Raw genomic sequence first — 12,522 nt, forward strand, 5'->3', positions numbered from 1 at the left:
CATAGAATCATAGAGTTGGAAGAGACCACAAGGGTCATCCAGTCCAACCCCCTGCCAAGCAGGAAACACCATCAAAGCATTCTTGACATATGCCTGTCAAGCCTCTGCTTAAAGACCTCCAAAGAAGGAAACTCCACCACACTCCTTGGCAGCAAATTCCACTGCCAAACAGCTCTTACTGTCAGGAAGTTCTTCCTAATGTTTAGGTGGAATCTTCTTTCTTTTAGTTTGAATCCATTGCTTCGTGTCCGCTTCTCTGGAGCAGCAGAAAACAATCTTTCTCCCTCCTCTATATGACATCTTTTTATATATTTGAACATGGCTATCATATCACCCCTTAACCTTCTCTTCTCCAGGCTAAACATACCCAGCTCCCTAAGCCGTTCCTCATAAGGCATCGTTTCCAGGCCTTTGGCCATTTTGGTTGCCCTCTTCTGGACACATTCCAGCTTGTCAGTATCCTTCTTGAACTGTGGTGCCCAGAACTGGACACAGTACTCCAGGTGAGGTCTGACCAGAGCAGAATACAGTGGTACTATTACTTCCCTTGATCTAGATGCTATACTCCTATTGATGCAGCCCAGAATTGCATTGGCTTTTTTAGCTGCTGCATCACACGGCTGACTCATGTCAAGTTTGTGGTCTACCAAGACTCCTAGATCCTTTGGCAAAGGCTTGGTTAAGATCGCCCCCCCCCACACCATTTGTTCTTTTCTTGGTTGGCCAAGTGTGCCCCCCTCGGGCCACCCACCCCTTATTGTTGGATATCTAGCTCACCAGCACAGTGCAGGTGTCAAAAAACCTTTTCCCAGGCATTCTGCACCGGAGGTCAGGAGCCAGGATCCGTCTCACCTGCAGCCCAGGGCCTTGCCAAATACAACAAGCTGGTTTTGAAGGAGGGGAGGGGGAAGAATAGGAGGGGGGGAGAGGAGAGACAGAGAGAGAGATGCGAACACACAGCCATGGCCCAGACATCTGGCTGGCTGTCCATTAGTTGGCTGCAATTGATTACGGGCTCAGAGTTTAATTTGAAAGCATTCGGAAAAAGGAATATTCCCAGAGCTCCTGACTTAGAAGGGGAGGGGACCCTGCAATCAGGATGGAGAGGCTGGGGGGGGGGCAACTTCCCATTCAGCAGATCGGCTGTGCCGTAAATTCGGAGCCAGGCTTTCAGTCGCAATTTCGCAATTCGCCTCACTTGGAATCTCACAGTTGCTACGTGGCCCAGGGGTCTGACTCGGTGCAGACAGCTTCCTGAGCTCCATGAGGACTAGGATCTTGTTTCCTCCTGGGTGGGAGAGCCCCAGCCCTGCACACACAAGGCCCCAGCTTCCATCCCCAGCAGCATCTCCTGCTCAAAGCCCCTCGAGAGAGAAGCTGGAGGAAGCCGCTTGTGGATTGTTCTGTATCACTCAGTCCTGACTAGAAAGTACAGTGGTCCCTTGGTTCTCAATCAAATGCCTTGGTACTCAAACAACTTGGAACCCAAACACTGAAAACCCGGAAGGAAGTGTTCCAGTTTGCAAACTTTTGAGTGCCACGCTTCCATTTTGGGTGTTATGCTGAGGTCTGGCTGTTTTTGCTATTTATTTTGCATTTTTGTTTTTGAGGCTCTTTTTGTTTTGTTTTTTGTGACTGTGTGGAACCCAGTTCAGCTACTGATTGATTGATTGATTGAGTGAGTGAGTGAGTGACTTAAATTCTTGTTTTAGGGGTTGTTTTTAAAAGTCTGGAACAGATTAATTCATTTTGCATGACTTTCTATGGGAAAGCGCACCTTGGTTTTGGAACGCTTTGGTTTTGGAATGGACTTCCAGAATGGATTAAGTTTGAGAACCAAGGGACCACTGTAAGATTCTAGTCCTTGGGTTCTGGAAAAAGGCCTGGGCTAAGCAGGGGGTTCAGGAAGGGGTCTGTCCCAGTCCAGGGATAGAACTCCGGACCCTTTGCAGCAAAGCGGGTGCTTCACCCCCCAACTCAAGTCTGAATGGTGGCCGAACGGCAAGTGGGGGTGGGGTCCTTTGCCAGATCTGCAGCCCCTACAACTTGGGAAGGAAACAGTTGTGCACAGCCGTCTCCCCAGGCTGGAAGGCTGGGCCAAAACCAACAAGACAAAACTCAACGATGACAAAAGGCAAAGTCCCTTCTCCCAACGGATTCACGTTACAAGAAAGGAGATTCCAAACTTTCCGACAGCAAGAGCTGTTTGACCGCGGGATGGAAAGCAGCAGATTCTCCTTCCTTGGAGGTTTGAAGGCAGAGTTTGGATGGCCACCTGTCATGGAGGCTTCGGCCAAGATTCCTGAAGGGGGTTGGACTGGATGACCCTCAGGAGCCCCTTTCCACTCTCCCATTCTGTGATTCTACGAAATCCCACCATTCCTCAAAGGGGCTCAAGGTGGCGTACAAAGTTTCCCCCTCCTCGATCAATCCCCACAGCGACCTTGTGAGGTGGGCTACGCTGAGAGGCAGTGTCTGGCCCAAGGTCATCCAGCGAGCTTCCACAAGATGTGGCAAGGGCTCCAAAGCTTGGATTCAGGGGATCAGGCCTCCTCTCATCCATGAATCGGTCTCTGTTCATCAGGATAGCTAAATGGAACCTCCTTATGTGGCAGCAGTCTACCTCTTTTCACTAAATGCTGGCAGGCAAGCCAAATTTGCTATAAACCGTGTACATTCCCCAGACAAAGGAAATATGCTCTTTTCTCATAGGAAGATTTAATCAACAGGTAACAAAAAGGACGAATTGGCTAAGATTCCTTTAAATTAGCTGCGGCAGCCCAAATTATAAGCCCTTAACAATCCTTGACAACTAATTATGACAAACCCGAGGGGAATTTCCAGAAGGCATCACTTTGTCCTGGATCTTAGGCGAGTGTATCAGAAAATCACAAAGCTCAACAATTTTGGGGTCTTCCTGAAAAATGTTCAACTTTCGGTGTGTCCTGGTTTTTACTTTTTGAAATATGGCAACCCTAGATTAGGCCATCTAGTCCAGCAACCTCTTCTCAGAGTGGCCAAGCAGATACCGCAAGGGAGAACCTGTGAACAGGATCTGAGCCCAGGAGCAGCTTCCAGCAACTGGGATTCAGAATAATAACAATATAAATAAATAAATAAATAAATAAATAAATTATATTATTTATACCCCACCTCTCTGGCTGGGTTTCCCCAGTCACTCTGGGCGGCTTCCAGCAAAATGTTAAAATACAGTAATTCATCAAATATTAGAAGCCTTTCTGCCTCTGACTGTGGGCAGAGCACAGGCACGCATCGCCCCCATGAATTGGTCTAATCCTCTTTTAAAGCCACCTTGATTGGGGGCCACCTCTCCCTCCTGCGGGAGGGAGTTTCACAGTTTAAACCCTGAGCTGTGCGAAGAAGGGCTTTCTTCCACCTGTCCCTGAATCTTCCAGCCCTTGGCTTCCTCTGAAGATTCAGGACAGTCAACGGATTTCTTCACACAGCGCTGAGCTGCCCTGGCCGGAAGTTGAAGTCTAAGTTGCTCCGGAGGGCCCAAGCGGAGCAAAAGACATTTCATGGAGACAAAGGTTAAGACTGGAGGTGACCCCCCCTTTCACACGGCACAAAGAATTCGAGAATTCACGCCATTTACCTGAACCGCGATCCAGCTGGCATTGACCGAATGCTCCCCGAACGGGCCAAACCCTGGAACGACACAAGCAGAGGTTTCACTGACGTGGCTCTGGGCTTGCTGGTGGGTCTGAGCGTCCCCAAGCGAGGCTGACTCCCCGCTCCCACCATCCTGTCCCATTGCCATTCTCAGAACAACACTGAGCCAGTGGGACTGGGCCAACGGTACCTGGTGACCTCATAGCTGAGTGGGATTTGAACCTGGGTCTTTCCCATGTCGGAGACCATACTGGCGACATCTCAGCACAGCTGACAGCCTGGATTTGGGGGCTCCTCATCTTTTATGACTCCAACTCCCACCATCCTGACCGCCAAGCCGTGATGGCTGCTGGGAGCTGGAGTCCAACAACATAGGCAGAGCCAGATTCTCTCCCCCAAGGCAGTGAGCACAGCTCTTCCCATTTCATCCTCAAAACAATCCTTGCAGGTGGGACTAGACCGAGAGAGAAGATAGTGACTGGTCCAAGGTGACCCAGTGAGTTTTATGAATGATGGGGGTATTTGAACCCTGGTCTCCTGGGTCCTAGTGTGACACCCTAACCACAAGACCATGCTAAAATTCGCCATCCTATGCAGGTCTACTCTGAAGTAAGATCCACTGGATTGTTTTTGATACTGTTGACCATGATATTCTCCTGGGACACACCACTTTCCGCCCTTATTTGGGAATACATTTCCTGCCACCTCTAAAGGGCCCCCCAAAACAAAATAGACTCCCTCAAAACTGATTCAGGGAGATTTAAATTCTCCTCTCCCTCATGGAGGTGATGGGGACACAAACTCTGTTATTTGTAGCAGCAGAAGCACCTTTGTCCTGAAAGTGATAAGAGTCCACATCTATTCTTTTATTTTGCAAAATCTATATGCCGCCTGATGGTTAAAACACAGCAAAGCTCTAACAGAGCAGAACAAAAATGTAAAATGAAACGTTCAAATTCTTGATTTGAAAGAAGTTAGAAACATGCATTTCAAAGCTTCCAAAAGATGACTAAAACCACAAAGAGAGAGAGAGAACTCAACTTCTACATGCTCTGGAGTGTCTTTGCCAAAACAAAAACTGTTTTAAGTTGCTTAGAGCCTGGTGCTGATGATGCCGAGGTTGCAGGTTCAGTCCCCGTAAGGGACAGCTGCCTATTCCTGCATTGCAGGGGGTTGGACTAGATGATCCTCAGGGTCCCTTTCCAACTCAACTCTTATGATTCTCTGGATTCACTTCTTACAAGACGGGAGAGACTTCATCAGGCAAGGACTTCTTCCAACTGCCTTGCCCCACCCTCCAGTCTCTGCTTCTCAATTTGTATGGTATTATTTTATGCACTGTGGCTTGCCGTTGTTTTATTGATTGTAGTTTAGAAATTATTTATTGTATTTGTAAGAGTGAATTTAATTTTTATATGCTGATATTATGATTCTATACTATTCTAATGATTGCTGAATGTTATTTTCTTGATGTAAGTTGCTTATTTTAAAGTTTTGTTTTATTATCACATTTTTGTATTGCATTAGATCCAGGGTCCCCAAACTAAGGCCCAGGGCCCAGATCCAGCCCAATCGCCCTCTCAATCCGGCCCGCGGACAGTCCAGGAATCAGCATGTTTTTACATGAGTAGAATGTGTCCTTTTATTTAAAACTAGCTGACCCGGCCACGCGTTGCTGTGGTTCTTTCCTGTGATCCCCCACCCTGTCCCGATCCATGACGTATCCTGCCCCTCCTCCCTCCACCCCGGCTCATCCCTGTGTTTCGGTAGGATACCCTTCCCTCTGTTGTCCCTGGGGAGTGTTGGGCCCTCCCCCCTGTATCTCCATACCTTGGCGCCCACCCTTGGAGAAGGAACTATCAGCTTCTGGGTTCTATTTCCCAGCATGCACTTTTGTCTGAACCCTCTGTTGTTCCTGGGGAGTGTTGGGCCCTACCCCCGGTATCTTCCTACATTGGCCCCCAGCCTTGGAGAAGGAGCTGTCAGTTTCTGGGTTCCATTTCCCAGTATTTACTTTTGTCTGAGCCCTCTGTTGTCCCCTCCCCCCTGTATCTCCATACATTGGCCCCTGCGCACGCATCGTGAACATTTCTATATGTTTAGATTAAGGATCGGGGGTGATGATGTGCCCTGGGACTCAGAGAACTACTTAAAGAATCCCAACCCGGGGAGGGGGGGTCAAATAGCGAAGCCCCACAGCCCCGTAGCAACAGACAGGCCCAGACAGAAGGGGGGGTCATATGAGCCACTTAGCGCAGGCCTCCGAATCCAAAGGGGGCCTCGGGCAGCATATTCACAATCAGTAAAATGAAAAAAGTAACAAAAGGGTTAAAAACAGGGACACATTATCTTCCTGGCTCGGGCCTCTTTCTGGCCCTGCAAGGGCCTGGCAACAGAAGGCGCGTTCTGAAGCACCCGAGTTGTTCATTTCCATAAAAAACCCAGGAAGTGGCAAGGGGAAGGTAGGGGATTGTAAATCGAGGGGGGGGGAATTGGGCACTGCAAATATCTGAGGACTTAAACGGGGGAGAGAAAGTGCATGGTTGTTGTTTTTTTAAAAAAGACGCAGAGGGTTGCATTCAGTCGTAGTAGATGTGAAATGGAGGGTAATAGCCCCCCTTCAGATCCCCCTGAACCTCAGAGTCTCCCTGAGTCAAGGCGAGATCCCTGTGTCTCCCCCCACCCTGTTCTGACCCATTACGTATCCCTGCTCCCTATTCGGCCCCCCACCCCCGGCAGGCCCCTACCTCCACTTGGCAATGTTGGGCCTTGTTGCTGGAAAAGGCCTGTTTTCAGTTGAAACAAAATAAATATATTCCTTCCAGTAGCTGGAAGGATTTTTTTTATTTTGTTTCGACTACGTCAGACCAACACGTCTACCTACCTGTTTTCAGTTGGTTTGGTCTTCAACACCTCTGCCGGATGGATGTAGGTGAGTGGTAGATCTCGTGGCGGAGGCGGGGTTTGTGGGTTGCTGTGCGTTAGTCTGTCAAATGGAGGGTAATAGACCCCCTTCAGATCCCCCTGAGCCTCAAGAGTCCCCCTGTTTTACAGGATCTCGTGGCGGAGGCGGGGTTTGTGGGTGTGGCACATTGTTGTGGCTAATCCCTGTGACTGCCCCCACGTGTCCTGATCCATGATCTATTCTGTTTGCCCCCCTCTCATGACGTTTTGAAGGATGGTATTTATTTTTGTCTTGTGGTTATTTGGTGGGGGATTTGGGGGGGGGGGTAGTGGTGCTAAATTGTAAAGTAGAAACCCCTTGCCCGTGCCCCCAAGTGCGTTGCTGTGGGTTATTCTCCCCCCCCCCGGGCCTAGTGGGGGCCTGGCAAGGGCCTACATAAAACAAAGGTCGTGCTGCGACCTGCGATCCGGGCACTCACCCTCTCCCCCCCCCCCCCCGGGCCTAGCAGACTGGCAGGGGCCTAGGGGTCTGATAATGGCCACCTTGGTGGTTTCAGTTGCTTGGTTGATGATGTCATTTGGTTTGTGGGTGTGGCTTAGATTTCACAGGAAGGGAGGGGGTGGAGGAGGGTATAACGCCACTTGAGGGCGCTGTTTGACTTGGTGGAAAACCAGGTTTCTACCTGCCCAGATGTGAGATGTCAGGGGCCTGTCAGCAACTATGCTGCAGCATTCTGCACTAACTGCAGATTCTGGATTAAACGGAAGCCTCACAGACAGTGAACCGCAGTCATCCAACCTTGAAGTTGGCAATTGCTTTGACAAGCTATGCCAGCCCAGGCATGACTGTACCTGTTGCCAATCAAATCCACACACAAGAATGCAAACCCACACCTGCACTTTGGCTTCACAACAACCCGATAAGGTAGGACAGGAAGACAGAGACTGGCTTTCTTAGCGAACTTCTTACCCCCCCCCCTTCCTGGGGAATCTGAACTCAAGTCAATTGGGTCTGAAGTCCAACGCTCTTTCCTCCCGACCAGATTTTTTTACTTAGTAAACATTTCCTTTGACAAAGCTGACTTACGTAAGAATCAGCCCAAGACACAAAGGTTACAACAGCATTCCGCTAAGAACGCTCCTTTGGCTCAGTAATGAGTAACTTTTGTTAACTAGCAACCCATAATTGTAGTAACTAAATGAGAACGTCTTGGATTCTGCACCCCAGCTAAAGGTTAGGTCGCTCAGGGCCTGTGAGAGGTCAGATTTTTCCTTACTGTACTGGAGGAGCTTGCTGACATGACAATAATTTTTATTACACACACAAAGTATTGGTACCTGGTGGTCTGGAGGCCTGTTCCTACTCACCATAGGCGAGCTGCTATTTGCAAGGCTGGTAAAACCGCACAGATAGGGCAGTAAGCTTCTGTTGACATGTATGCCTCCTTTGTGGGTGCCCATAAGTGCCAGAACTTACCTATCCCCCCCACAAAATATATTGCGTTTAGCGGACACCAGTGTACCTATTTACAGAATAAAATCGGGGTCTGGGCACCCTTAGGGCAAAGGGATGCTAGCTATTAAGGTGAGTGCCAGTTTATTGGAATGAGATCTCCCAAATAAATAAAAAACCCTAGATTCAGGTAGGTAGCCGTGTTGGTCTGACACAGTCGAAATAAATAAAAAAGTTAAAAAACTGTCCAGTAGCACCTTAGAGACCAACTAAGTTTGTTCTGGGTATAAGCTTTCATGTGCATGCACGCTTCTTCAGAATCTTTTATGACAGAAGGAAGGCAATTCATACTGGCAGTTCCTATGCAGCTCCAGACTCATAAAAAGGGACCTGCAGGAAGTTACACGGCTCTGATCTGCCTGCCCGCCTAAACACCTCCCTCATCACCATTTTTGACCCAGAACAAGGGAGAAAGACAGCCAACTTTAACCAAGCTTCCCAAGTCCGGTCACCCAAAGGTCACCCTCCCTCGCCCGCAGACGAACAGGAAACCTAAAAAACGGATCTATTTGTTCTAAGAAAAGCATTGTCAACCTTTCCTCTCCCTTTTTTGTTAAAAAAATAAGAAAGTCTGTAAATAATAACTCCGAGAGCACCATTTCCGCCTGGTAATCCTACAGGTGCCGGACTGCTACATAGCTGCAGTGTGTGTGTGCGCGCAGGGAAGACAGCCGCCCCCCTCCCTCTCCCCACTCCCCACCCCAGACAGAGGGCTCCTTTTGTGTTCCATTCTTCCTTCCACAACCAAGGAGAGAGGCCTGCCATCAGATAAGAATTCAATAGAGTGTTTCAGAGTCCTTCTGGGTGCTTGGGCTCACCAGAGGCCTCCTTGGCTAATTAGCAGGAAGCCAGCTGCTCCCAAATGCCAGATTATCTTGACACACACACAGAGAGAGAGAGAGAGAGAGAGAGAGAGAGAGAGAGAGAGAGAGAGAGAGAGAGCACTTGTGGACATGACGCCTGTGGCACTCAGTGCTCTCCTCTTGCGGCAAGAAAAGGAAGGTCTCCTCTGCAAAAAATAAATAAATCCCATTTGACTTTCAACACGTACGCAAGGCGGTCGTGCTCACAGGTGTGCAAGAACAGCTTCCCACGCTCGGCCAGAGATCTCTCTCCCAAGACCAGCACCTCTTTCGCTGCGTCTCAGGTTCCATTCCAGCTGGTCCAGAGGGTGCTGCTCTGACTCCCATGATGGGGAAGCGCAGGTGGGTGGAGGGAGCGTCACTCCTCTGAGCGCCATCCCCCAATCCAAAGGCTATTCCCAAGTCTCTCCTCTCTGCACACACCCCAAATCCCACCCCCTTTTGTGCCCCAGAAAGGCCTCTCATTCCCCCCAGCTTTCTCCGGCCCCTCCTCTCTCTCAGACACAACTCGGCTGTTTCGAATAACCCACTGCAGGAAAACTCCCAGGAGCAACATTTCTTGACTCCTTTCTTGCAAGTCAACTCCACTGGCTTCCCCACCCCCAACTCGTCTTCCCCTAGGCGTGATTTCAGAGCTGTTTTTGGGGGGTGGGGAGAAACTGGGGAATTAAGAGGGGGCTATGCATCCAACCACTTGTTGCAGTTTGTCTTTGATTCCGAGGTTTCCAGCTGCAGCCAGACTTTCTGCAGGGAAAAAGGAGGAGGCCCCCAGAAAGCAGGGGGGGGGAGTTGTCGAAGAAGCCAGCCTCCCCCTCACATCTCAGACAAGAGACACAACAACAGACAATTTCCACAGGACTTTCCCAGGGCAAGTTAAGCTAGCCTTGAAACACAGAGCATCAAAACTTTAATCTGATTTTCTTCCAACACACAAACAAAAAAACCTGACTGTTTATATGCCACCTTAAAATGGTGTCAGTAACACTGCACCTTTACTGTTAATAAAAATAATAATTTATTGTTAGCCAAAAGGACACCCCCCTCAATAACACACAATGAAAAGAGCTTTTCTTAACCACACATACAACATAATTCTCACACAATCGCTCTAAATTACCCAGGGATTACTTTCACAAAAGCACAACTAGGAACCTTCTCCTCCTGCCCCCCCCCCTCAAGAAAAACCACCCTTCACTTTCCCATAAGATATCGTTTAAAATTTCAGCAGGTAGCAATTTGAATGAGGCGATAAATATATAGTTATTGGGGGGTGATTAAGGAGGAGGAGCTTTGGAAAGGCTGGAAGGAGAGAAGGCATTCAGGGGAAGGGTCAAAAGAAAATGAGTAAGAGGGAAAGAGAGATTATTTCAGGGAGATGATTCAGGGGAGGGGAGTTAAAAGGGCTGGAGAAGCAGCTGAAAGAAAGGGGGATGGGGAAAAAAGGAAGAGTTTAATCCTAGAGAGCTCTGTTGGGTGGGGCTGACTGTTGCTTCTGAAATCACATAACGGGAAATCACACCATTTATTTATTATTAATTTTGAGAAGAGTTGAGTTAAAAAAAACAGGAAAGAGAGGAAGGATCTAAAGAGGGAGGGGCCAATTAATTAGCATTAATTAGTTGCTTCTCCAATCACATAACAGGAAATCACACTATTTCTTTCTTTATCCTTAATTTTGAAAAGTTAAGTTAAAAAAAACAGGAAAGAGAGGAAGGCTCTAAAGAGGGATGGGTCAATTAATTAGCATTAATTACACTGTTGCTTTTTCAATCACATAACGGGAAATCATACCATTTATTTATTTATTTGTTATGAATTTTTAGAAGAGCCAAATTTAAAAAAAAAACAGGAAAAAGAGAGGAAGGATCTAAAGAGGGAGGGGCCAATTATTGAGCATTAATTAAACAAGGGAAGAGTGGATTTTTTTTAAAAAAAAAAGAGTAGATGGGAGGAAGAGAAACAAATTGCAAGTTAGTGACAAGTTACAACTTTCGTTTATTTCAAAGGTGGAGGGAGGGGGAACCAAAGTACAGGGGAACCAGTTGAGGGGGTCGCGGGAGGTGGGGGGGCACATTTCGAGAGTGAACGAAGTTCGGCAGTTAAATGCTTCCCCCCACCCTCAGGAATTCTGTCCCCCCGCCCCAATTAAAAAAACAACCGGCCCTCTCCTCTCGTTCGAGGGCGCCGCCCGCCGCCCTTACCCGTCACCACCACGAGCCTCCGCGGCTTCTCCATGGCTCCCTTCCCCGCCTGCCTCCCTCCTGCCCGGCCAACTTGAGGCGACTGAGCCAGCGAGCCAGCGGCGCTCCCGCCCCTTGGGGCCCAGGCCCCGCCCACCGCACGTGACCCGCCCCGAGCCCCGCCCACCCGAAGCCTGAAGGAGGACGCGGCGAGAACCGTCGAGAGGGAAGCCTAGAGCGACACCTGAGCGCCCCTCTCTATGGTCTCCCCTCCTCCACCTCCGGCTTCCTCTTGCCAGCTTCCTCTTCACCATAGACAGGGAGGGGCAAGAGCGGCTCCCAGCAACTCCTAAACATCTTTCCTTTATTATTATTATTATTATTATTATTATTATTAATTATTATTTATACCCCGCCCATCTGGCTGGGTCTCCCCAGCCACTCTGGGCGGCTTCCAACAGAAAAATAAAACACAGTAATCTATTAAACATTAAAAGCCTCCCTGAACAGGGCTGCCTTCAGGTGTCTTCTAAAAGTCTGGTAGTTGTTTTCCTCTTTGACATCTGGTGGGAGGGCGTTCCACAGGGCAGGCGCCACCACCGAGAAGGCCCTCTGCCTAGTTCCCTGCAACTTGGCTTCTCGCAACGAGGGAACCGCCAGAAGGCCCTCGGAGCTGGACCTCAGTGTCCGGGCAGAATGATGGAGGTGGAGATGTTCCTTCAGGTATACTGGACTGAGGCCATTTAGGGCTTTAAAGGTCAGCACCAACACTTTGAATTGTGCTCGGAAACGTACTGGGAGCCAATGTAGGTCTTTCAAGACCGGTGTTATGTGGTCTCGGCGGCCGCTCCCAGTCACCAGTCTAGCTGCCGCATTCTGGATTAGTTGTAGTTTCCGGGTCACCTTCAAAGGTAGAGCGCATTGCAGTAGTCCAAGCGGGAGATAACCAGAGCATGCACCACTCTGGCAAGACAATCTGCAGGCAGGTAGGTTCTCAGCCTGCGTACCAGATGGAGCTGATAGACAGCTGCCCTGCACACAGAATTGACCTGCGCCTCCATGGACAGCTGTGAGTCCAAAATGACTCCCAGGCTGCGCACCTGGTCCTTCAAGGGCACAGTTACCCCATTCAGAACCAGGGAATCCTCCACACCTGCCCGCCTCCTGTCCCCCACGAACAGTACTTCTCTCTTGTCAGGATTCAACCTCAATCCATTAAACACCATCAATCCTTCAACCACCTCCAGGCACTCACACAGGACCTTCACCGCCTTCACTGGTTCTGATTTGAAAGAGAGGTAGAGCTGGGTATCATCCGCATACTGATGAACACCCAGCCCAAACCCCTTGATGATCTCTCCCAGCGGCTGCATGTAGATGTTAAAAAGCATGGGGAAGAGGACAGAACCCTGAGGCACCCCACAAGTGA

At 49.2% G+C, this 12,522-nt stretch overlaps 1 protein-coding gene across 4 annotated transcripts in view; it reads right to left on the bottom strand.

Annotated features, from left to right (window-relative positions):
- The window catches only part of PGPEP1 (pyroglutamyl-peptidase I), a 30,280-nt gene extending 19,094 nt beyond the window's left edge, over positions 1 to 11,186 (bottom strand). For 2 of the 4 annotated variants that reach the window (XR_009557703.1, XM_035119863.2), the window contains exons 1-2: positions 9,102 to 9,308; positions 3,617 to 3,669 (exon numbers count right to left, since the gene is read on the bottom strand). Coding sequence is in view for 2 of the 4 variants with exons in the window: in XM_035119863.2 (XP_034975754.1) it covers positions 3,617 to 3,669; positions 9,102 to 9,240 (192 nt within the window). In the remaining 2 variants the exon portion in view is untranslated. Of the gene's footprint in view, positions 1 to 3,616; positions 3,670 to 9,101; positions 9,309 to 11,114 lie in introns of those variants that run through there. The other 2 variants (XM_035119864.2, XM_035119865.2) reach the window with 2 other exon arrangements.
- Positions 11,187 to 12,522: the final 1,336 nt, after the last annotated feature.

This window comes from Zootoca vivipara, chromosome 6, assembly GCF_963506605.1.
Source record: "Zootoca vivipara chromosome 6, rZooViv1.1, whole genome shotgun sequence".
In the NCBI taxonomy this organism is placed as follows: Eukaryota; Metazoa; Chordata; class Lepidosauria; order Squamata; family Lacertidae; genus Zootoca; species Zootoca vivipara.